Raw genomic sequence first — 27,581 nt, 5'->3', positions numbered from 1 at the left:
TTAAACTACTTTCATCCCCTTTTACAACCCCAGTGAAAAGGGTACTTGGTGCTCAACAACACAATCGACGAAAATCACCGTTACATGATGTCGAACTACACACATTAGTATCTTGTTCTATTATTGAACGTGTCTGAGCGTACTCTACTTGACAGAAGCGGGTACCAGCTACGATTGATTATTGACTAGCTGCTGTACCTGACGTTGACGGGACTGTCACTTAGCATATGCATGATTACATTTCTATCGATCCCTCATGTTATTGTTGAGATTCTGAGCCACATACGTGGACAGCCTCTCCCTGTCAGCGGATTTCCTTGATGTACTCTTTTCCTACCTCTCTCTCAGGCACAGTGCTGTTTAATATTTTTTTTACGAGGGATCTCTTCTTTCTGATATGAAAAAAATCAATTATCAGGTTGATAGTAAAGAAGTACAGAGAAATGTATACTCGAGATCTTTAGTATCACATGGCCAGAAATATTCATTTCGAACAAGAAATCAGTACAGCCCTCAGAACCACCCAGTACCTTCTAACACACTCTCTCTCTCATTGTTCACATCCTTTAGACACATAACACATGCACACATCTGAAGACTGAGGGGAGGTAGAGAGAGCGAAGTACGGGATATCTAACATGAACGAAACACACGCGGAGGGGAAGGTACTCGCTTCCCCGCCTGCTCGAACGTACCCCTGGCTCGAAATGTAGAGAGAGGGGAATGAGGGGAGGAACCACAGGGCTCCTTGATGGCGACAGACATACCAGTGTATGTCGACTCATTGAGGCTGAAATTTTCCAGTTTCTTTGTAATTCTTGTGTGCGAAGGCTGGCTGCAATGTTAGCGGTCTCAACCAAGACTTCATTATCAAATGTCATCGCGCTCAACCATTGAGCAAATGGCCCTTACTTTCGTCAATATATGCCCTATTAAATTAAACTACTGTAATACTCTTGCAAGTACTGTCAAAAGAAGAATATACTAAAATATACACGGATATCAAATTTGAACACAAGAAATTAAGATGAAGGAAAGTAATTGTTACTCTTTTACTGAAATATTATGCCATTCGTTTTTCTTAACATAATTACGAAAAATGGGACAGAAATAAAATGGGATAAAATGGTGTATAAAATGCTTACATTTAAAAGACATGTAAATGCATAATATTATTCACAATCCAAAAAATTATAATGATAGGTAAGTTGTAATAACTAAAAAGAATATACTCTCATAATATCAGCGTAGCATGCCTTAAAGAAACAAAGGACTGCATTTTATAAGCAAAAAGTAAATAAATAAAATGAACGCTTCCTGCACACGAAAATAGTTGTATTTGTATAAAGTGCAAAGTATAGTATAATCTAAAAAAGTGCACTAGTTTTCCATAAAATAATAATTTTCTAGCTATTCAAATGATTGGAGGAAACTAATCAGGAAAAGCGGAAACTGAATGGTTCTTGATTGCTTTGTTAATACCGAGCTCGATAGCTGCAGTCGCTTAAGTGTGGCCAGTGTCCAGTATTCGGGAGATAGAAGGTTCGAACCCCACTGTCGGAAGCCCTGAAAATGGTTTTCCGTGGTTTCCCATTTACACACCTGGCAAATGCTGGGGCTGTACCTTAATTAAGGCCACGGCCGCTTCCTTTCCACTCCTAGCCCTTTCCTGTCCCATCGTCGCCGTAAGACCTATCTGCGTCGGTGCGACGTAAAACAACTAGCAAAAAAAAGCTTTGTTAATAGGATTTTTTTTTTCATTTCCGGCTTCTAAATGAGCTCTCTTGCATTCTAATTGCCTTCTCAAGTTGCTCCGATTTTCTGCGAGTTTTAAGGCCCTTCGTACCCTCTTCCTGGTATTTTCTTATCTAAAACCAAACTGTGTCTTCTAGTAAGACGGTAGCATAAAAGCACTGAAAACTTATAACAGTGGCCTACTGAAGCATTCTAACGTCTGTATGCAACTGTATTGTTTTAGCAGTTTAAAAACACTGAATTGCATGAGGTATCCGTATTCATGTGAGCCTGATCGTGATCAGTATTCGAGTGGGACGAGGTGCTGTGTGCTATTTTATATCGCCGAAAGTACATTACAAGTCCATAAGTTACTCACAGGGGAAAACCTGCTAAGTAGGTCCGGTCAGTCCTTTTCTTTTCTTTCTTTTCTTTTATTTTCTTTTTCTTTTCTTTTTTTTCGTTTCTTTTTTTCTTTTCTTTTCATTTCACGAACTGCCATGTGGTATAAAATATTCCTTCTTATTATGACCAAACTTTTAACCTTTATAAAGCCTTTGTATTTTAAATAACTGCTGAATTTACTTTCACGGGGTGCAATAATAATAATAATAATAATAATAATAATAATAATAATAATAATAATAATAATAATAATAATAATAATAATAATAATAATACCCGAGTGGGGATTTACCGGTTACCTCCATCGGGCGCGTCCAATTGGAATTGGGGAAGCTCGCTGGCTCTGCCGCCAACAGAGTCAGAGGGTAGTAGGGAAATAAAATACCACCGTGAAAAAAAACTGGTCGCTTGCCAGGGTTACGGCGAAGACCGGTAAATGACCAGAAGCCAGAAAATATCTTGAGGCAACCTCTAGGGCTAACAACCCTAGTTGTAAAAGGATGGGTACCCGTCCAAAGCAAAGTCAAGTTAAAAAGGCACAACATTTCAAGAAATATACCCCAGGGGGTAAATCTTCGGATGAATCCCTCGTCATGAATGCCACGGCGCACGAGTCTCGTTCGGATTCTGGGGGAGACTCGACATCATGCAAGAGACGAGTCGGAGCGTCTCGGTGTACGCCGAAGAGTCAAAAACTCAGGCCAAAATCTAAAACTTTTCTAGCAACTTTCAACGTAAATTCACTTACACAAACTGGCAAGCTGAAAACCCTCACCAAAGCTCTTCACGAAAATCAGACATCCATAATGGCCCTACAGGAAACAACGTACCCAGATGAAGAGATTTTTGAATCCGAAGGCTACCGATTTTTCAAGAACAAAGCGCAAAGAGGAATACTCAATGGAGCTGTGATGCTTGGAACCGCGTTTGCTGTTAAAACCAAGATCCTTAAATCGGTTGCAAATTTCGAACCTGTGAATGACAGATTGTCTATACTCACAATTAAATGCGCGAACAAAACCTACGCCCTAGTTAACGCACATGCTCCTACAAACCATAAGACCAAGTCTGATCCAGACGAAGTTGATAATTTCTGGGACCTACTGGATGAAAAATTGAACAAAAGCCCCAAACACCATGTCAAGGTTCTTTTGGGTGACTTCAATGCCCAACTAGGTCGTGAGAAGAAGTACAAGACAGTTATAGGAAATTATCCTGCTCACAAAAGAACCAATCCCAACGGCAAAAGACTGATGACCATTTGCGAAAATCACAACCTGCAGGTCATGTCGACCCACTTTCGCCATCTACCCAGAAAGCAAATGACTTGGCGTTCTCCCGGCCAAGTTCTCGGAGAGTTCCAAATTGATCATGTTGCGATCTCCAGGAGAAACAGCCCTGACATTATGAATGTCAAGGTAAAGAAAGGCATCAATGTGGCCTCAGATCATTATATGTCTCTCATCCAATTCAAACCAATTCCCGCAAACACAAGGAAGACAACCAAACAGATCACACGCTTCGACAATGATAAACTTCGGCAAAGGGTCGAGGAGTTCCAGGAGAAGGCTAGACCAAATGACTGTGATTTTAACAACGCCAAAAGTCTCCTTGTTGAGGCCGCCAAAGACGCTGCAGAAATCAAGAGAAGCAAAAAGCATGCCTGGTGGAATAGTACCTGCGAATCAGTCCTCCAAGAAAGACTCAATGCGTGGAAACAGTACAACTCTACGAAATCAGAAAATGATTGGGAAACCTACAAAACCCAACGTGCCCAAGCAGCTAGGGTGTTCAGAATTGAGAAACGTAAATATGAAAATTCTCTCATTGAAAAGATAGAACAAAACTTTAAGAAGAATGAAAGCAGAGAGTACTACAGAGCCTTCAAACGCAAACTCACTGGCTATAAACCACCATCTCTATGCTTTGAGCGAACGGACGGCACACTGGCGACATCAAATGAAGAAAATTGCATCATTCTGGCAGATTACCTCAAGAATTTACTTAATTGCTCTTAACCGCAAAGCGCCATTGAGACCAAGGAACCCTTACTCAGGTACCCAGATTCCAGACCACCCGACAGAGATGAAATCAAGCGCCACAATGCCCGTCTCAAAAATAACAAAGCGCCGGGGGAAGACTCAGTAGTAGCAGAACTATGGAAATATGCCACAGAAGAATCACGTGATATCTTGCAAAAGCAAATAGAAGAAATTTGGAACAAGGAGACCCTACCCGAAGACTGGAAAATAGCTTTGATCCATCCATTACACAAAAAAGGCAGCATGAAGAACATCAACAACTACAGAGGAATATCTTTGCTACCCGCGACTTACAAAATTCTATCACTTGCCATCCTGGAGCGTTTGGAAGCACAAGTCGAACATCAAATAGGTGAATACCAAGGAGGGTTCAGAAAAGGTCGCTCAACAGCTGAACAGATCCAAAATCTCAAAACGATCATCAGATATTGTACACTAAGGTACAAGCAGTATGTGTCTGTCTTTGTGGACTTTAAGAAAGTGTACGACTCCATTGACCGGGAAGTCCTGCTAAAAATCTTAAATGAATTTGGAGTTGATTTGAAACTGCTGGCATTAATTAGAGCCACCCTGACCGATACAAAATCCAAGGTGAAGTTCCACGGATGTCTCTCGCATTCCTTTGACATCAAAACAGGAGTCCGACAAGGTGATGGGCTATCTCCGATACTCTTCAACTGTGTTCTTGAAAAGATCATCAGAACCTGGCGGGTGAGATTACAGGAAACCAACTACAGTCCATTGAGAATAGGAACAAAATCCAAGGGGATCGCAACAGACTGCTTAGGATTTGCCGATGATATTGCTGTTCTCTCAACCGACATAGAAACCGCTAGAGCTCAAGTTGAAATTTTAAAGGAAATTGCCGAACAAACTGGTTTGCAGATATCGTTTGAGAAAACAGAAGTAATGACTAACATAAAAGAAGCTCCACCAAAACTCCATACAAGATACGGGGACATCACCCGAGTAGACAAATTCAAATACCTGGGTGAGATCATCATGAAAAATGGACTGGACAAAGAAGCACTTCAGGAGCGAGTACGCAAACTGGAAATAGCCTACCAACCATTCAGCACAATCTACAACAAAAAATGCCTTTCCCAAAACACCAAGATACGTCACTATGAAACAGTTCTGAAGCCAGTAGTTCTATATGCAGCCGAAACCCTGTCTCTAAATGCCAACAAAGGACTCCTTGAAGAACTGGAGAAGAGAGAACGCAAAATTGTGAGAGGAATCTTGGGATCAAAGTACAGAAATGGAATCCATCAAAAGAGATCCAACAAGGATGTCTACAGCAAAATAGAGAAAATTACCGACACAATCAGAAAAAGACGGGCATGATTTTACGGTCATCTGAAAATAATGGACAGAAGAAAGTTAACTAAAGAAATCTTTCACTTTTTTGATTCAAACCCCAAAACCAAAATTCCCTGGTTTAGAAATACCAAAGAAGACCTGCAAATGCTACATATCTCAGCTGAAGACGCATTTAACAGAGATCTCTTCCGCAAGAAAATATTGATGAACGGGCTAAACCGAGACGAGCAACCGAAGAGAAGACACGGTGCCCCTTGGACATAGGAGCGTAAGCAGGCCCACTCACAAGGAATGAGGGAAATTTGGGCTCTAAAGAAGGCCAAGTTCAGTGTCAAATGTAACAAGACTTAACGTGGTCCTTGATGGCCCGAGCGAATTATATATAATAATAATAATAATAATAATAATAATAATAATAATAATAATAATAATAATAATAATAATAATAATAATAATAATAATAATAATAATAATATATCTTCAACAAAAAAAGTAAAAATAACCTGGCATTAAATAATTATGATCAACAGAGACACAAGGATGGTTGGAAAAACCGTTCTATGATGTTATTGTCAGCGTTAATCAAACACTTAAATGCCATACGTACTGGGGCGTGTTTACATCGTACACATTTCTTCACAATTAAATTTTATTTAATTAATTGTCTTCCTCGATTAGAAGAAGGCAGTATAGCTAGAATGTTTAACCATAGAAACAATCTAATCATTTCCATAGAAAATGGTGTTAGGAGTGACCTGTGAGTGCGTAATGAGACAGGCCACACCTCCTGGAAGAAGAACGCGTATGACGTTACCTCGCTTACTTCCCCTTCATCCTCAGGGTTGGCCAAAATTTACGCCCAAAGGTTACCTGTTTTCCTTCCTATCTGCAATTCTTGTGATCATGAGTGTACGAGTACAAAGCATTGAAAACTTTGCGGGGATGATCTTCATACCAATTGGCTTGAACTTTCTTACGAATGTTACTCGTATTTCCCTGATTTCTCCCTGTATCGGAAAAACAAAATATTTGTGTCATATTTTAATTAAATTATGTCATGAGAAATTTACGTATCAGAGAGATACATCGACTTTTATATTCTAGGCGCATTCTAATCCCCACTTTGCTGCGGAAATGTTATTTTTGACCAAGTTATAGTCAAGATCCCACTCACTAAACTTAAGTTTCATGAAAATCCCCCTATCCGTTTTCCAGTGATGCTATAACAGACAGAGATACAAAAATAAACTGAACCCGACATAGACCATTATTTGTCTTCTCCGTTATAAGGAGGAAGTATCAGGTTATTGTTCAAAATCAACAGACATAAATAGATATGATCAGAATGAGTATAATACTTTGGTACGAACACCACTAACGCGACATTGTTATTCTGCTTTCAGGTGTCGGAGGATTTTTAGCGGCATCGTATCTTCATGATGGAGTTCTTTATAGAACCTTTATACATTGGTTTCTTCGTTTCTGGACTCAGCTTCTTGGCAGTGGTACATTGGTACTTCAATGGAAATTTCAATTACTGGAAGAAAAAGGGAGTTCCTTATTTGAAACCAGAACCATTCTTTGGCAATCTTAGAGATTTAACTTTGCTTCGCACGTCAACAGCGGAGATGTTTCAAAAGCTCTATCATGAATTTGAAGGCCATCCATTTGCTGGACTATATCAGTCCAGGACACCAGCTCTTCTGTTACGGGACCCGGAACTAATCAAAATATTTCTAGCCAAAGATTTCCAGCATTCTCAACACAGGGGATTTAAATTAGACGAAAAGCGAGACCCACTCACAGCCAATATATTTACTTTAGGTGGGCCTAGGTGGAGGATTCTACGTACAAAATTAACACCATCTTTCACATCTGTAAAAATCAAACAAATGTTTCATCTAATGGAAGAATGTTCTGAAACTCTCCAGTCCTTCCTCCTAGAATCAGCCAAGAGAGGAGAAGAGGTAGAACTAAAAGAGGTGTTAGCTAAATTTTCGACGGACATTATTGGTACGTGTGCGTTTGGAATTCAGTCCAATTCGATGACTGACCCTGACTCAGAGTTCAGGAAAATGGGGAGAAAAATGTTCGATCCTACCATTGCTAGCGCACTACGAAAATACATGCAACTATTTCTTCCGACCTTGGCTAAAATCCTCAACGTGAGCATTATTGGCAAGGAAGTGACGAGGTTCTTTACGTCCGTCGTAAAAGAGACGGTGGAGTACCGGGAGAAGCACGGAGTGATGAGGAACGATTTCCTGCAGCTTCTCATGCAGCTTAGGACCCAAATCAGGAGCGATGTCGCAGCCGCTGGAAACAAAAACGAGGAACGCTTTGGTATGTACATACAACACTATTATTAAGGATATGGCTTAGGAGTACTTAAGTATTGTTGTCAGGGATGTCACATTGTTAAAGTAGTTATGATATGAATATCCTACAGAAGAAAAGCTAAATTGGGCTTCTCTGTTGGAGCATTTTTGTACCTTCTGTGGGATTTTGTATTTTATATGTTCTGGGATATTTTAGAGAACTATTTAACGTCTATCACACAGTATTATAAACCTTGTGTTCTTTTATGAGGAAGGAGGCGAGTGTTAAATATACATACACCATCATTATAGCATTATAGATCGTTATGTCTTTCAGCGTTCAGTCTGCAAGCCTCTGATTATCTAAACTTCGCCACAACCCTCTATTTGCAACTAGTGATGTAGCCTCATTTAGTTCTATACCTCTTATCCTTAAATCGATAGAAACTGAATCTAATCATCGTCGTCTTGGTTTTCCTCCACTTCTCCTATCCTCCACAACAGAGTCCATTATTCTCCTAGGCATCCTATCCTCCTCCATTTGTATCGCATGACCCCAAAACCGAAGCCGGTTTATGCGCACAGCTTTATCCATCAAGTTCATTCCTAAATTAGATTTTATCTTCTCCGAGTACCTTCCTGCCATTGTTCCCACCTGATTGTACCAGCAATCATTCTCACTACTTTCATGTCACTTACTTCTAACCTGTGAATAAGATAACCTGAATCCAACAAGATTTCACTCTCGTGAAGCAAAGTGGTCTGAAAACAGACCGAAGTAATTTTCGTCCGGGAGCTGATTTCCTTCTTACAGAAAACTGCTGATCGCAACTGCGAGCCTCTGCACTAGATTTACTGCACCTTGCTTCAATCTCACTTGCTATATCACCATCCTGGGAGACCACACATCCTAAATACTTGAAATTATCTACCTGTTCCAGCTTTTCTTCACCAATCTGACATTCAGTTCTGTTGAATTTCTTACCTACTGACAACTATTTAGTCTTCGGAAGGCTAATTTTCATACAATACTCATTGCACCTTTTTTTCAAGTTCCAAGATATTAATTGCACAATCTGCCATTAAGACAAAGTCGTCAGCATAGGCAAGACTGCTTACTACATTTCCGCCTAACTGAATCCGTCCCTGCCACTTTCAGCAGGTGAAAGATTACAGCCTCGTCTAACCCCTGTAAGTACCCTGATCCAAAAACCCATTCTATTTCACTGCAAATCTATTGTCAACATAAAAGCCTTTGATAGATTTAAATAATATACCCTTAATCCCATAGTCTTCAGCATGGAGAACGCCTATTCCTTCGGTACACTGTCGTATGCTTTCTATAGATCTACGAAACATAAACCTAACTGTCTATTCCTCTCGTAGCATTTTTCAATTAACAGGCGTGTACTGAAAATCTGATCCTAGCAGCCCCTCTATGATCTGAAACCACGCAGGTTTACATCCAACTTCCTCTCATCCACTGATCGCACCCTCCTTTCCAAGATGCCAAGATGCTAATCTTATTACTCTATGTAAGATGCTCTGTTTCTTTCGTCTACGTACAATTCACTGTCTGTATCAGCCCTTGTTTGGAGCCATTTCTGATAAATCTTGTCTTTATGGTTACAAGCTGCTCTCATTCCACCAAGATATTAGTTGTCCTCATCTTTACACACTAGTTTAAGAGAGGAATTCTGTTCACAAGACTTGAATCTATCACATAAAACTGGCCGTATAATGCTCAGCAATTTTCAGTAGACAGTAAATATAAAATGTACCTATGAATCATCCCCTGAATCTTAAAACAGTACGGACCTGACCCTGGAATGTGGTTATGGTTAACAGAGAAGGATGCAAAGAACAGGAAATCATTGTCATGTAGCGTCATACCTTTAAACACGTCGTTTACTTGGGGTTGTGGACAACAGACCAAACCATTGTGGAAACAAATTAAAATGTCGTGCTTGGCAGTGCATAGATATTTCATTTAATAACCCTACCCTGAATAATTTACTGTATTTTCCATCGTAAATAGTGTTCCGAGCCAAAGGAATTCTTTCCCTATCGAGAAAATTATTAACTCGATCCCTAGTTCGAAATCTGACATCTGCAGTGATTCGTTAAAAAAAACACGCCTTCTTGGCTGTCCTCTCCAAGGAACAGAACTCATTTCACATTTCACAAAAGAAAACCAAAAATTGAGTGTATGGTATTCTGCAGTGGTGAACATGACGAATGGAATAGTAATTGGCTGTGCTATTCTAATGAAGCCGACAGCCGACGTATTTGGGAGACTCAGGCCCAAAGAGTTGAAACTGAAATATAAAACTCTATATTATGTACTTCTGTGCTGAATATTTTGTTCTCTGAATAGGTAATGAATACCTATGGAACTATTAATTTGCTTTATATTTATTAACCTTTATTATTTATTTATTTATTTATTTGTGTAATTTATTTATTTATTTATTTATTTATTTATTTATTTATTTATTTATTTATTTATTTAATTTATTTGTCATTTGATAAAGAGTCAAACTAAATACAACTCGAATTTTAGATTCTCTCGAGGTAAATTATGAGCTCGCGTTATATTTCTACCCTGTTCCTCAACATGTTCTCATATAGTTTCTACTGTGTTCCCGCGTACAGCGTCATGTGCTATTTGTGATAATAATCAATAATCACTCATTACTGATCTGCATTTAGGGGAGTCGCCCAGGTAGCAGATTCCCTATCTGTTGTTTTCCTAGCCTTTTCTTAAATGATCGCAAAGAAATTGGAAAATTATTGAACCTTTCCCTTGATAAGTTATTCCAATCCCTAACTCCCCTTCCTATAAACGAATATTTTCAACTTTATCTTCATATTGTGATCTTTCCTACTTTGAAAGACACCACTCAAACTTATTCGTATACTGAATCTTAAAACAGTACGGACCTGACCCTGGAATGTGGTTATGGTTAACAGAGAAGGATGCCATCTCTCCACTGACAGCTAGGAACATACCACTTAACCGAGGAGCTCGTCTCCTTTCTCCCAAGTCTTCCCAGCCCAAACTTTGCAACATTTTTGTAACGGTACCCTTTTGTCGGAAATCACCCAGAACAAATCCAGCTGCTTTTCTTTGGATTTTTCCAGTTCTTAAATCAAGTAATCCTGGTGAGGGTCCCATACACTGGAACCATACTCTAGTTGGGGTCTTACCAGAGACTTATATGACCTCTCCTTTACATCCTTACTACAACCCCTAAATACCCTCATAACAATGTGCAGAGATCTATACCCTTTATTTACAATCCCATTTATGTGATTACCCCAATGAAGGGATTTTCTTACATTAACATCTAGGTACTTACAATGGTCCCCAAAAGGAACGTTCATCCCATCAACACAGTAATTAAAACTGAGAGGACTTTTCCTATTTGTGAAACTCACAACCTGACTTTTAACCCCGTTTATCATCATACCATTGCCCACCGTACATCTCACAACACTATCGAGGTCACCCTGCAGCCGCTCACAATCTTGTAACTTATTTATTACTCTGTACAAAGTAACATCATCTGCAAACAGCCAATGTAGAATACGTCCGTTTTGTTGCAACACTTAGTCTCTCGGAAAGGTATCCAAACATGTTCCTACTTTGCTCTAACATATTGCCGGTTTTCGGCGACCAAAGGATGGGAAAGGTCTAGATTGGGAATATTGCGACCATGGCCTTAAACTAGAAACAATTGGAAGAATGTCCAACAGTTTGCTAAATAACCCATATCTTACATCATATCATAATGCTGGCAAAGCAATGAGACAAGAAATAACTTCACCGCTATTGCTGCGACGGGCCACTAGTTCCCAATAAGTTATGTTTTCATGTAATACGATATGAATTTCCGTTACATTGTTGTCATTTTTATTCACTTCATGTGGGTAAATGCAATATAACATCTGCAGATGATACAGTATTATGGCAGTAAATCCATTGCAAAAATATGTTAAAGTTAACCACATTAATACTTTCCCCATGTAAATTATGCTCTGTTTCGTGTTTCTCTCCTTTTAAGAACATATCCTACTCCTAGTCCAAGAAGCACAACCGCTGCTTGCCTTTTTTTCCTTTTTATAAATAAACTGCTGTCCAACCTAGCCATTTTTTTCAAAACTTGTCAAAGCTTCAACAATACTGAACAATCTTCAAAGAGATTTGACGATTTTTCTTGTGAAGTATTTTATTGAAAGAAAAATTTGATGGTGTACAACAGGCATTATACCGTATTGGCCATGGGCGTCATTAGCTGAATATACGAAAGGAATGTACTTCGGTAACCCATTATATTTGGTAAAAAGAAGCGGAGTATTTCTTCTACTGTTATCAGTTAGTACAGGCATTTAATTGATGATATTAGAGTGATCTTTTGTAGCGGAACTCAACAAAGTGCGTCACCTAAGCTTCACATTCAGCCCTCGTCACTCGCCCAGAAGAGACACTTCCGTTACTTACTAAATTTCTCCGTCGTAGCCGTATGTAACCATAGTTAGTCTTATTGCAGTAAAATATACGCTGTATAATAGCATTAGCGATAGTAAAAGTACGGTAGATTATTAACGAACATGTCCCTTTATCATATGAGGGAAATATGTTCTGTATATAAATGTGGTGAAAAATTAGACAACGAGAAATAGGAACGACTAAATGTTCCACTAACATATATTCACACTTCTGGAACTTTCAAAGTTAAAAGCTTCAGTTAACGCTATTAGCATAGGCTTTCACTTGGTGTAGGTGCACTTAACTAATGTTAGCTGCTTAAAGGAAAGCTCTTGAATAAATAAAGCATGTGCACTTTGAGGAGAGTATTTCAATGTACGAACCTCTTATGCAAAGTTCTCTCTTTATGCCTACAGGATGTCAGTTCAGATCTTGTGTAACCAAACACAATGTGGTATTGATAAGATTTCTTTACAATGCCCTAAACTGTTCAGTATCAGTCAAAGGTAGAAAGACCCACTGTTTCTGAAACAAACGTCGAAGAGTGATCTATAAATAATTCTTAATATTAGAGCACCATCTCACATCAGAAGATGACAATTATTATGGAAATGTGTCCCCTGTTTACTCTTTCTCTTTCATTGTTGGTCAACAGCAGTTTTCTCAGACTTCTTCCTCTCGTAAGAGGATCAAGATCACATATTTGTCCACTCCCCTTTGTGCAAGATATTCTACCTTCCTTCTCTTATGTTTCATTTTCCTACGCAATGTTGCATTTAGTTTTATAACCAGCCACTGCGACACTCTACGGGTCATATATCAACTATTTTCAGTTGGTCTAAATAAAATAGTTAAAACCATCGCCACCTACTATGCTTGTAAAGGAGAATTAATTTGACTCACCACTCATTTAACAGCAAATTAACTCGCTTGAACGCTTTCAATAATTACAGTTGTAATAATATATATAACCACTAGGTAGCAGACATCAGTTATGAAGAATACTTAGTTGTCATGTGTACAACAAACTTCAGTGGATGACTACGGATAATTATAAATCAAGAAACATTTTTTTTCCTAGGGGCTTTACGTCGCACCGACACAGATAGGTCTTATGGCGACGATGAGATAGGAAAGGCCTAGGAGTTGGAAGGAAGCGGCCGTGGCCTTAATTAAGGTACAGCCCCAGCATTTGCCTGGTCTGAAAATGGGGAAACCACGGAAAACCATTTTCAGGGCTGCCGATAGTGGGATTCGAACCTACTATCTCTCGGATGCAAGCTCACAGCCGCGCGCCTCTACGCGCACGGCCAACTCGCCCGGTAAATCAAGAAACAGACTGCAGATCCACCTCTTCAGATATATTCGCAGTCCTAATAGTTATACTAACATTTAGCTGCAGACCCGTCGTCTTAGAGGCTTAGGACATTGTAGATCATAGCATATTCTTTCTTTCGGCTCTTAGGAATTAGGGCTTAGGCTTTCAACCCTACCCCTATACCTTTGAATGTATTATCCTTCTCATTTCAACAGCCTTCGAATTTCTTTGAAAACGTCTAAGTAAAAGCTAGGTAAACAACTGATAAGGAATCTGCTAGCTGGGCGACAGCCCTAAATTCAGATCATTGATGATTCATTCATTCATTCAATAGCGGCATTAAAAACAGTCACATCACTGTTGGCGACTGTACGGTATTTATGTATCAGCGATGCTCACCGTTGGTGGACTGGAAGAATATCCATCAGCGGAGTATTTCTTCTGCTGTTGGTGGTGGTTATGGTTTTAGAGGATGTAAAACTAGGCAACCACCCTCTATTAACACTAATCAGAGAAAAAACTGAAGGGGTCTGACACTTCGAAAATTGAAGGTAACGGCCAAAGAGAGACAAAGGCCATGAAGGGCTTGAAAATGAAAGACTCCCCAGGCCTCGAATGGTCTAACACCGTCGGGGTCAGAAAAAACAAGAGTTGTCCAAGGGAGGTCGGCTGGGATATATTAAATAATAATAATAATAATAATAATAATAATAATAATAATAATAATAATAGGTAAAAATGTTTTATTTATTCTGACAAAGTTAATAATAACTACTGATGACCACAATAGATTATATTAACAATAATAACGGTAATAGTATTAATAAAAGTAACCACACTTAAAATATCCTATCATCTCTATAATACACATCGTACGTAGAGTACATTAAAATATATGAAACATGAGTGATATAACTACTACTTAAAAGAAAGTTTGGAAAACGTACATATTTCTACAGTACAGCAAAATATCGCCTTCAGTTGAGGGGTGAAGAGAAGGATTAGTAAGAAGAAGAAAGAAAGAAGAAGTTGATCTGTGAAAGGATGTGAGAAATGATGATGAGGAGGCTGTAGGAGGAGGTGTTTTCAGGTCATAATTTGATGATTCATGCATATTTACCTAGTATTTCGACACAGGCACTTTTAAAAGCTGAGCTACGGGACATGCTTGTGACGTCCACTGGTAAGAGATTCCATTGTCGGGCTGCGGTAACGATGAATGATTTCGTGTAGATTGCTGTTCTCTGTACAGGAAGGGATAAAAACATAGAGCTGCAGGATCGGGTATTTTTGCAATGATCTGTGGAGAGGCGCTTGATGCGATCACGGAGATAAGCCTGGCACTAACGGGTGCTATGCCACGACTCGGCTAAGTGCCCCATGGTCGCCAACCCACATTCCCAAGTTAAGAGTACCTGGGGACCCTCTTAGTCGCCTCTCACGACAGGCAGAGGATACCGTGAGTGTTATTATACCGCCCCAGTCCACACGGGTGTATGGACTAAACAGTGAAAATCTAAATGTGTGTATTTCTCCATTGTAATAGGTCGTACGGTAAATATATTTCATCCATTATAAAAGATTGGAAATTAAATTTCCTGTACGTTTTATTAAGTGGTACATTTATATGGACTGGCTTGAGAGCACCAGTGGAAGAGAAATCTTCGCTACGGTACGGATTCGAACACGCACCTCCGAGCGGAAAGGATCGCACCATAGCAAGTAAGCTACGGTGACACCCTTGGTGTGTTGTGTTTGATGGTGATTTCTCAACATGGCACTCAAGCCGGTATTAAGCCAAGTCCAGATTTGGCAACACCGGCTGGCAGAGCCCATTTGAATTCGTGTCTTAATCTATATAAAGTTGCAGGGGTTCCGCTGTCTGTAATTTCGTTTATTCTGCCAACTTTTCAGATATTTATCCGTTTTAGGTCAACTGAAGACCATATCAGTCCTTTTTTTAGCTTTCGTGTCTGTCTGTCTGTCTGTCTGTCTGTCTGTCTGTCTGTCTGTCTGTCTGTCTGTCTGTCTGTCTGTCTGTCTGTCTGTCTGTCTGTCTGTCTGTCTGTCTGTTCCACCACCAAGGCGAAGCGGCTGGATAAATCTCGACCAAACTTCATATTTAGAATGTACTCATCCAGGAGCAAGTATTAATATGCATATAATTTAAGAATCGCGGAACAGACTGGAGGTTTATAGGGAGATTTCTCATACACTATTAATTTTCTCTAAAATGTATAGACTATATGTGAAACATCCATTCATCTTAAATATTTTTTGTTATCTGCATAATTTCGCTTACTCTTGAAATGACTGAGAAAATTGCTATTTTCTGCAGATTTCATGCTCTGACCGACACCCTCGCTGACCGACTTAAAAAGGCCCCATGGGCTCTTAACTTGGGACCGTGGGTTTGCAACCATCGAGATCATAGCTGAGGCCTAGCATTGCTTCCACTTACTTGTGTCAGACTCCTCACTTGCCAGCAGGGAAGTACCGTAATGCCATTTGTCATAATTCCTGTAACCTCGTGGTTGTTCGTTGGGTAGAAGGCGAGAGAGCCATCAAGCTGCCATTCTGCGGGATATCTGTGAAATACCGTTGCAGGGTACAAACGTCTTCGAATAGTACTAATATAGTTAATACTTCAACAGTACCGCGGAGTGTAGCCCGTTATTTCACACCGTAAAGTGTTTTCTAGCATTTGTTATAATTTTTACTGTATTTCTCTTTTACTTTCGTTTTCTGCTTTAATTTCTTGCTTCTGCCTTGCCTCTTGAGGCTTAACTGTTAACACCATAAGTCAACTTCTTATCTGATTACCTATGAATCCCTGCGCCTAAATATCTCTTCTGTTACCGCTTTATTAAATCTGTAACTCATATAATCACATTTTAGTGAAGGACTTTTCATTTTTCCATAGGGTATTTACACATTTGTCCTGTCTGGCTCTCCTCAGCTATTATCCCATCTTAAATCAATGTCAACTTTCTTAACTGTATGACTTTATTCCTTAATTTCTCCGTATGAGTGCGAGTGCTAATCCAGAAACCTTTACTCTCTTTCCCTTTAGTAATGCACTATTTCTTTCGTGCATTTTTTCCTTCGTAGTCTGTGATTTCTCCAATTAATTCCCGCAACGTACCGTTAACTAGAACATATTTAGCAGATAGGTTGTGAAACTTTCGACAGTTGGTGCCTCTTTCTATAGCAAATAAAAGCCGAGCTGCCAATGGAAAATTTCGTTGAAAGCCTAAAAGCACAAATTCACGTCCAGGACGTCCCAGACTGCTTCTGAACGTGAGGCCGGTTTCAGAGTGCTCAGATTTGGGACGATATTTGGGAAGCGATGCCGATAACAAGCCAGATTCAGGTCGCAGGGAGAACGTCATTGAAAATCAAGGACATCTGAGGCTTCTTTTAATAATGTTGCTTTACGTCCCTAGGTTTCCGAAGACACCGAAGAGCCAGACATTTTATGAACAGGTATTGTACCAGATAGGAACATATCTACCGACACGAGCTTTGCAGATTTCCAGCATCCCATGAGCGACACCTCTTCTCATACCAACGAACTGAGGCAGGATCAAACCTACTTCCGGTTTTCATATTTGGGCCTCAGCATAAGAATGCAATTGGGATATATTTTTCCAAAGCGACGACTATAGTTTCCATGGGCTTAAATATTTCCCAAAACTTCTCATTTTTAAAACCCCGACAAATCAAGATGGCTAACACAATTTGCCACACGAGCTAGAACATTGAAATTTAGCAAAATTATAACTTTTAGCCTGTAACCGTCGGAAAAATTCCAAGATCTTTAAATGTGTAACTTATTGGCCCCGTAAAATATCGAAATATGGAGGCAATTTTCATGACGATGCAGGCCTTTGTTTCGGGGTAATTGGTGGCTAAACGATAAGTCGTATCACAAAACTGATAGCACAATCGCTGTTCAATTTGGAGAGATCAACAACTTTGGACCTATGACTTTGTTCGTGTCTTGATCTATTATACTGTACGTTAGATAGAGATGTATTTCTTGACTGTAGGTAATTTTTTTAAATTTATACACTTATTAATTATAGTATGTAAGAAGCCTTGCCATTGTAATCATAACTCCAAATCTCAATTGTGACGGGCCTGCCTTTATAATTAAAACTCCCTAATTGGATTGTGACTGGCATTAGGAAAAGTGGCCGTCATTATAATGACAACTGCCCAACTTGGTTGCGAATGGCAGTAGGGAAATGAGCCTATCGTTATAATAGAAACTCCCGAACTTGTTTGTGAATGGCAGTTGGAAGCCTGCCATTATCATCAAAATTCCCCAAGGCGCATCTCAAGGGCAGTATCCTGGAGCGTGAGGCTTTGGGTCAGGGGGATACAACTCTTTCTCGCCTGGGGGGATGGGAAATCTGTTATCAAAGTTAATGGCACAGGCCATTATACTGGTGTGTGGGGCATGGTTATCAGCTTATCACTCTCGAATATTTGGATTGAATTATAAAAGTGCGAAAAGTCGCTTCGTTGTACATGTTACCGTCGTGTGCCCTGCACACCTACGACGCATCTCTATATATCTGGGAATGGGGCTAGCCATACTCCACAGCTCCTCGTTCGGGGTGGGGTCTACATATACAGTATGTATGTATGTATGTATGTATGTATGTATGTATGTATGTATGTATGTATGTATGTATGTATGTATGTATGTATGTATGTATGTATGTATGTATTAAACCCGCCCACCTCCTGAGTCCCAGACTAGCATTTATCTCAGGGGTGATCAGTTCGAAAATGATAAAAAAAATTATATAAAGAAAATAAAAAAATATATATATATCGGCGCATCAAATGAACACAGGGATGAACGGGGCATGAAAATTTAAGGTTACGGGGAACGACTCATTCATGGATACAAATTTCTGACTCCACAATAGGACTGGGAAGTGACAACTTAAATTCCATGGGCATACTGGACTAACTACAATGAAAAGATATGGAAGCTGTTTCCTATTGAAATTGCAATGAGGAGCAATTTATTAACTTATTTTGCATACTACACATGATGACAAATTTACATTGGGACACTTTTAATCCTGAAAAATAAATGACATAATATTTGGATTTTATCTCATTACTCTGGTAGTGTAAAACACCTGGTGAATTCGTCCCAATTGGGTACTGGGGATCGAATTCACATCCGTATGATTGGACGTTTCACCGCTGGAGATCTTCTTTCGGCAACGAAGGCACGACAGTAACTTTTTACTGTCGTCTCCTCGTTCCGTTTGGACATGAGACACTTCCGGTATGTACATTCTGGTGAGCCGGACACCCACCGTAGAAAATGTTATCGCCTCGAAAAAACGGGAATTTATAATACGGACAAACTCTAGCCTATTATTTCCAGATTCACAAACACACCAGGTAGAGTTCATTAACTCAAAAGCTACTTTAATATTTACACTTGTCAATACGACAAGACGTACGGAAAGGTTCATTACTATGCTCTGACCCTGCAAACATGTGCCGTCCGTGGGTTATTTACGTATCTACCGCTATCTCCCCGTGAAAACCCAACATGTGGTTCAGAGCAGTTCGACACAGGATGACTGTCCCTAGCATATCCTCCTATTCTTATTAGATAATATCATTATCATTCTTTATCTGATCATTAGCATATACTTTGACTACCATCAATTAATTTTATCATTATCATTAATTTCAATTATAATCCGGTATTTGATTATTATCATTTGTCATCCGGGATGATTATATGCCAACCCTTGCCGGCGTTTCAAACGAAGGTTAGTTCTTCCTCCTAAATTATCCGCACAATATAATGATCAGCTTCCTCATAAATATTTTTATTATTATTATTATTATTATTATTATTATTATTATTATTATTATTATTATTATTATTATTATTAATAGTGGAAATCGTGATTATCGTAACCCGTAATCAACCTCGCTATAATACTTCAACTTCTCGCTCTTATTAATTTCATCAAAAAAATAAAATTTAAAAAAAAAGTACCTTCATTGGTTATTCTTCTTCTCCTTCTTCAAATATTTTATTTATTATTATTATTAGTTAAAAATCTCAAATCTTTCATTTCATCTCCCAACATCATTATTATGTCCAAAATATAAAAAAATTTATTCTTCAAAAAAAAAGTCGCTTAGTTTTTATTATTATTATTATTATTATTTTTAAAAAACTTAAATTCGCCTGTTACACGGTAGTTCACTCTTAATATGTTTAACGCATAACCCCTTTTTACAATTTCGATTTATCTTGGCACTAAGCACTCGATTTAAGACAAGATTCACTTGGAGTATGATTATTGTTATTATTATTATTAAAAATGGAAAGATGATATTTTAATATCCACTCTTTAGAATTTAGTCACATATGTTAAATCCCGTTATGAACCACTAAGATCTGCTTTATATCGGTCGGGACAACACGGTATTCGGGACCGTACCTTCAACTTCGTACTGCCGTTAATTTTATATGGGGACACCTGTCCTCCCAAGACACATCTCACAACCTATGGCACATCGCGGCTGGGCAAATACCTCCAATGCCGGCGATTGCTAAACTATTCCTTCAAATTTGAAGTCCATTTCCTTTCATCGGAACTCTTCAAACATTTAATTCATAAAATAATCCTCGGTGCGTGGATTCTACCACTAATAACACCGGCATATGCATTTATATCATCTTAGGCCTTGAGATTCATCTATTTCATCATTACAAACAATACGGCTCAATTTATTTCACGCCGGATATTCGTCCCTCATGACTTCCAACTCTAAATATGGGCTCAAATCATTCTGGGCTTTTAACATATCGTGACCATTCTAATTCACGTGCCTATATCGCTCTTAAACAAAATTTTAATGGTTAAAATAAAGTCCAAAAACGTAAAATCAAAAATTTACGTAAAATCAAACTGACTACGCGAATGAAAGTCTTTAACGCTACATGTCATCTCCACTTTGATTATTATATTTGCACTGGCTAACTCGCGAAGCACCGTCATTATTATTATTATACTTTAACTTGCACACGCCCAAATATTATTATTATTATTACTTTACTTTCCTTTGTCGACTCACAAACATGATTATTATTAGTATTTTAATGACCTTCCGTACGCAACACAAATCTTCCATACTCTGGCTCTTTCATAATCTGGCTGTCTAATAGAAATTATTCTTAATTAAAATACAAATGATCACCGCAGTGAATGAAATTCAAATAAATGGGTCAGCACAAAAAAAGACTTTAACACTTGAAATGAACTTAATTCAAAGTATTACAAACAGCATGCATTAATTGAAAGAAATATATCCCATATTTACATTATATACAACAAACAAATACTCAAATTAATTAACCTAACCCATTATTACGTTAATATAAATTAGTTCGTCCGTCTAACAAAAAAATAAAATCATGGACTCGGGAAGCGGACCATGTTAAGTAACCATAATTAATTTACACTGAACCCCGTTTAGTCGCGATAACATTCCCCAATATCAGAATTGTGTACTCATTCCTATGTAGAATTCCATTGTCTCGTAGCGGAGGAGATATAGGCCTTACGGCCCTATGGTGATTTACTCGTCCATCATGCCGCACAATACAAATTTAACACCATAAAACACTTCTGGGTGACAACCCATGATTAATACCTTATTACACTATTTTACACAAAAATATTAATAACAAAAAAAAAACACTTATAGGTGCTCCTAGACCCCTGACACTCGCACAATATAGGGACCGTGCGCGCACGAGATTTTTAGTAGCTAGCGCTCCTAACGGAAACAGCTGCAGTCGTTTGATGGGGCACACACGAGACTTTTGACAATGCAGTTTATTGCAACCAGGCAGTAAGCTTTGACTTGTGATAGTAAAATAAAGAGGTAAAGCCAGACAATAATGGCTTCGACAGTGGCAGCGACCGCTACAATTTATATAGGGTTTCAGACAGTGCAACACTCCGATTACTTCCGGGAATCCACACTAAAGAAAGGTGAAGATTTAAATAGCAGTAACCATGTCTTTGACGTGAAGGAACGTTTAGGGCAATAAATATACGGCAAGTGTCTAAGGGAAAAGAGTATTGATTAGCCACCATACAACGTTGAAATTAAGTTATTTACTATATTTTATTCCTACTTCGGGAAATTGTTAATTAATTATGTATTCACAATAACTTTAGTTATACACTAATGAATCATTGCGCGGGGCCATTGCATACACTGAGTCTTATAAGAGTTGTAATCATGAATTTTAATTCGGATGCCTTTCCTGAAACACAATTTTTTCAAATGAAAATCGCACTTCAGTGACACTGGGGTTCAAACCACGGTCACTAAAGTCAGAGGCTAGCAGCTAAGCTAAAATAGGGAAAACAAGCCAGTTTTCTTAAGTTATTCTACTATTACAAAGGAGGTAGCGAGCGGCTTGCCTCAATTCCCGATGACTGTGGTTGAAATTCCAGCAGATTTTCAGTTTATAAATAAATGAGTGAGGAAGGGCAACCGACCTGCAATTCATGGCGACAACTTCTTGAGTGTACTTCCTCTGCGCAGGCGGGATAAGCTGTGAATGATGATGAGATTGTTCAAAGATTGTTGTTGTTTGAGTCATCAGTCCATAGACTGGTTTGATGCAGCTCTCCATGCCACCCTATGCTGTGCTAACCTTTTCATTTCTTCGGAACTACTGCATCCTACATCTGCTCTCATCTGCTTGTCACCGAGCTCGATAGCTGCAGTCGCTTAAATGCGGCCAGTATCCAGTATTCGGGAGATAGTAGGTTGGAACCCCACTGTCGGCAGCCCTGAAAATGATTTTCCGTGGTTTCCCATTTTCACACCAGGCAAATGCTGGGGCTGTGCCTTAATTAAGGCCACGGCCGCTTCCTTCCCACTCCTAGCCCTTTCCTGTCCCATCGTCGCCGTAAGACCTATCTGTGTCGGTGCGACGTAAAACAACTAGCAAAAAAAATCTGCTTGTCATATTCATACCTTGGTCTACCCCTACCGTTCTTACCACCTACACTTCCTTCAACAACTGAACAAGTCCTGGGTGTCTTAAGATGTGTCGCATCATTCTATCTCTTCTTCTCGTCAAATTCAGCCAAATCGATCTCCTCTCGCCAATTCGATTCATTATCTCTTCATTTGTGATTCGATCTATCCATCTCATCTTCAGCAATCTTCTGTAACATCACATTTCAAAAGCTTCTATTCTCTTTCTTTCTGAGCTAGTTATCGTCCATGTTTCACGTCCATACAATGCCATGCTCCACACGAAAGTCTTCAAAAACATCTTTCTAATTCTTATATCAATGTCTGAAGTGAGCAAATTTCTTTTCTTAAGAAAGCTCTTTCTTGCTTGTCACATTGAGGGGCACGTGTATGCACTTTTACCTCTTTATTTTACACACTGACGTACTGACAGTGACAAAGATACATTGTATTCGGTCCCAAACGCTTTCAGGGGTTGAAGAGACATTGCTTTCTCTGTTTTGGCCAATGTTGAGAGGCTTGCCATGCTGTAAAATCCACCTTATGTCTCATAATAAAGCAGGGTGAATAAAACGAGGCTAGTTCATTTTAATCTGAAGTAGAAGTCCCCTTCAATAAATGTTAATGTCAATTCCTTACTGGGAGATGAGTGAAAGTTTGTTTGCTTTTACTCCTTCGACTCTCCATTCTTTCAGTTAACACCGACATAAACTAACTGGAGCGCTGGCCAGCAGCTTACCCCATCAAACGTTTTCTGAGGTAGTCGCAAGAGCACACCACTCGCCATTCGCACGGTCCCTATACTCTTCATATACGCCCGAAACACACGTCGTGACACATTACGACGAAATGTCGTTCATTTGAACCGGCGCGTATCGCGTCTTCAACCGGCACTTCCTGGTTTATTTTCAAGCCGTCTTGATCATCGCCTAGCTCCTATAATTCCCTGCTCGGATAGTTATTCACCGTCTATCTTGAGGTTTTTACTTCAGGCTCCGCACACTGCCTTCCAAAGGTACTATCGGCGTTCCGTTAGTTATTTATTATTTAAACACATGACATTCATTAAATTCAACATACAATTGTACTGATTATACACACTCGGTACTATGGATAATTTCACTGTTCGTATTCATTCTCCTAATAATTCACGTACCGGGCGAGTTGGCCGTGCGGAGAGGCGCGCGGCTGTGAGCTTGCATCCGGGAGATAGTAGGTTCGAATCCCACTATCGGCAGCCCTGAAGATGGTTTTCCGTTGTTTCCCATTTTCACACCAGGCAAATGCTGGGGCTGTACCTTAATTAAGGCCACGGCCGCTTCCTTCCAACTCCTAGGCCTTTCCCATCCCATCGTCGCCATAAGACCTATCTGTGTCGGTGCGACGTAAAGCCAATAGCAAGAAGAATAATTCACGTACTTTCAGCTCTAACTGACTCCGAATACGTCCCGAGGTACTGACTTACAGAGTCAACGTATCAGAGTCTCAACTACTTCATTACGACTGACACGACTGGTGACCGATAACGACTGGTGGCTGGTAAGAACTGAGTGATGTGAGGTCCGCTTCTGGACTTTTATGGACGATCTGGTTTCCCGCCGGGGTCATCCGCGGTCATTTCCTGGAGAGGGGGGTTGGTTTCATAAATCGGCATATGCAGGTGGATTTGGATCTCCTGCTTTATCCCACTTAATACACTGGCGATACACATTCATGTGTCGTATTCTGAACTCCTATCGTTCGGTGATCATGGAAATATCACTTAATTTCTGTCCTCCACCTTTCGCGCGCTAACTCGGCGTCCCTGATGGCGTGCTCATCTCGACCAATGGCGAGATAGCGTGGGTCATTTCCACGAATTCATTACTTTAATTTATTACGATTACCATTATTCAACATGGGAACGATATCACAAAAATCCCCTCTATTCAATTGTGTGGTTGGAATAATTTAATTATTGTTATCGGAGAAGCTAACTGGAGTTCACTCTGAGTTTTTCTTATGTTGGTTTATCTGCGGGCCTGTGATATATTTTCTCATTGGTCAACACCGTTTCGGTTAGTTTGAAATCTCTCCCTTGAAACGTAACCACACCAAACGCCTCGGGCGTGGAAAAACTGCCACGTCACATTCTCGGTATTGGTGATGCATCTGCTCGGCCTTGGTCCGAAATATATACTCTTCTACTTCCTGGTAGTCATTATTCTGTTGTTGTGAGCTCTAGATTTAATCCTCTTATCTTCTGACCAGGAAACCTTTTCCCCCTAATGACAAGCTTATTGTGGCGCCGGACAGTCGCGATCACGGCTGGCTTATGTCGAAATTTTTCCCGTCCACACAAAACTGCCACTGTATTCATTTAATATTCCTATATATCTGTATTTCTCATATCAAATCAAATCATGAAACTAGGGGCCTATCTCATCAGGGTACAGTATGTATGTATGCATGTATGTATGTATGTAGGTACGTATGTATGTATGTATATGTAATGTTGAATACTCAGCCCGAATTCTTGTATCATCCTGAGCATCTCCGCAGCCATCTGTCACAGATGGCTTAGGCGTCATTGAAGAAGAATGCAAGGGGAATGAGGAGTGATGAGTTTTCCCGTTGCCTTCCTCACTAAGCTATAAGTTTCTATCACATATCAGACTGCCAAGCTGACTTAAATGTATACAAAAATGACCCTATGAGTGACATTTTGATTTCATTCATAACAGGGACTGTCTGAATGAAGAATGGCATTACTAGCATGTCTCATACCTCAGTCACTTTCACATTGCTAAGGCGAAAGATAAAACTGAGACGAATCAATGAAAGTAGAATGTTCTAGACCAAACTAGAAGATATAAGACACTGTAAACGCTATCGCTCGCCAGTAAAGGCATGCGTTTTCAGAATCTCCTTTCACACTTGTTAACAAACGTTTGTAGGGGCCTAGAGAGTTGTTTCGTTGTCTTCAGGCTTTCACGGCTTTACAGCACAGTGGATGTACGGCTATATGGTCCAAGCCAGGTCGGGGATATTAATCTTGGTTAATTCTTCTGGCTTGGGGAGTGGGAGTGTGTGCCGTTTTTAGCATTAGAATTTATCATAGGCAGGGTCCCATCCTCTTAGACACGCACAGGTCACCAATCGGCGTCAATTTGAAAACCTGCACCACTCCGGAGGCCATACACCATGATTATTATTATTATTATTATTATTATTATTATTATTATTAATTTTATTATTATTATTATTATTATTATTATTATTATTATTATTATTATTATTATTATTATTATTATTACACTGCGTGGCAAAAAGTCATGGGAGGACACTGAACGTGATGTTAATAACAAATTGCTCTTCCACGAGCCCAAAAAACGGCAGCATTACGCCGAGGCAGGGACTCTACAAGGTGTTGGAATCGTTCTGAAGGGATCTGGACCCACGCATCTTGCACTGCTACTCACAAGTAGCCTTGTGTTGTTGATGCGGGGTTCGTGGAGCGTTCACCAGCATCGACAGTATCCCATAAATGCTCTAATGGATTAAGATCAGGGGATCTGTAGAGCCAATCCATGGTCGTAACTTCACTGGAGGGCTCCTCCAACCACTTGCGTGCCACCACAGAGTGGTGACATGGCGCTTTGTCCTGTTGAAACATATCATCTCTATCAGGGTACTCTAAGGCCAGAAAGGGATGCAGATGGTCTGAAAGAATGTCCACATAACGTGCCCCTATCAGCGCTCTCTGCAGCCGGACAATGGGGCCTAATTCCGACCATAAGAACGCCACCCAGACGAGAACGGAGATGCCTTCCGCCTGGACACAACCTTGTTGACATGCAGGATCCATAATTTCATGGGGAAAACACCACACTCTCACGCGCCCATCAGCTCAATACAACTCGAACTGGGATTCATCGGAACATACCACACGCCACCTCTGTTCCATTGACGATGTTCGCGGGCCCATGCACGTCGTTGACCTGTGTGTCGAGGTGTTAGCAAAGGGACACGAGTTGGTCGTCGGCTGGTGAAGCCTATGCGGTGTAGTTGCGTCATTACAGTCCTGGTAGAAATGGGTTCTTGACTCCCAACATTCAACTGGGCGGTGATCTGACTCACAGTAGCCAGTCGAACGCCCAGTGTAGTTTTGCGGAGGCGACGTGATGTCCGTTTGTTAAACACCTGTGGTCTTCCCGTGCGGTGGTTTACGCGGTTGGTAACATTCTCTCAGCGATATTGAAGATCCAACCCCGACACTGTTGACCTCGGAAACCCGAATTCGCGTGCAATCTCCGCAATGCTATGACCCTTGCGCCGTGCTACGATGATCATCCCGCATTCAAAGTTGGTTAACTCGCGACGAGTTGCCATCTTCACGACACTTGTGTTTGTGATAGACTGCTCAGCTACGCCGCAGCTAACCGCAACGCTCAGGGGTCATAGACGGCACATTTTCTAATTGGACACCCCTTCCCGTGACTTTTGGCCACTCAGTATATTATCATTATCATTTCACAGTAATGTTAAAGATGCTTGTCTCTGTACGGTGATAGAGCTCGTGTGATTTATAGATAGCTCGCAGCATCGTAAAGGCTCGCTTTTCCTTGTTAATCCTATTTCTGTTTCCTTTGCAGTTTTCCATCGGTGGTTCCACCTCCTTGTTGACCAAAAAGAATTGAGTATTGATCCTGGTCTTGTACAACATTTCTTTGATCATTCATGGCATTCCATTGGCAGCCTCAAACTGCAGGGTGTTGAACTTTGCTTCGTTGTCATCGAAACTCTCTACCAGAAGATACAGGCCATCTTCGAAATCTGAGTCCTCTAAGCATTCTGTCTGTCTACCTCCACTGGATGCCTTTCCGTTGGTTTTAATACTTTTAAACTGA

The 27,581-nt window shown here is 40.0% G+C and overlaps 1 protein-coding gene across 1 annotated transcript; it reads left to right on the top strand.

The window, feature by feature from the left end:
• The first annotated feature begins 6,943 nt into the window (after positions 1-6,943).
• On the top strand, positions 6,944-27,511 carry LOC137496897 (cytochrome P450 6k1-like). The gene is made up of 2 exons (XM_068225953.1): positions 6,944-7,847; positions 27,327-27,511. Exons 1-2 carry the CDS (start codon positions 6,944-6,946, stop codon positions 27,509-27,511), a joined length of 1,089 nt encoding a protein of 362 aa, XP_068082054.1.
• Positions 27,512-27,581: the final 70 nt, after the last annotated feature.

Source organism: Anabrus simplex, chromosome 1 (genome assembly GCF_040414725.1).
Source record: "Anabrus simplex isolate iqAnaSimp1 chromosome 1, ASM4041472v1, whole genome shotgun sequence".
NCBI classification, from domain to species: Eukaryota; Metazoa; Arthropoda; class Insecta; order Orthoptera; family Tettigoniidae; genus Anabrus; species Anabrus simplex.
This window is presented reverse-complemented; position numbering and strand designations above follow the sequence as displayed.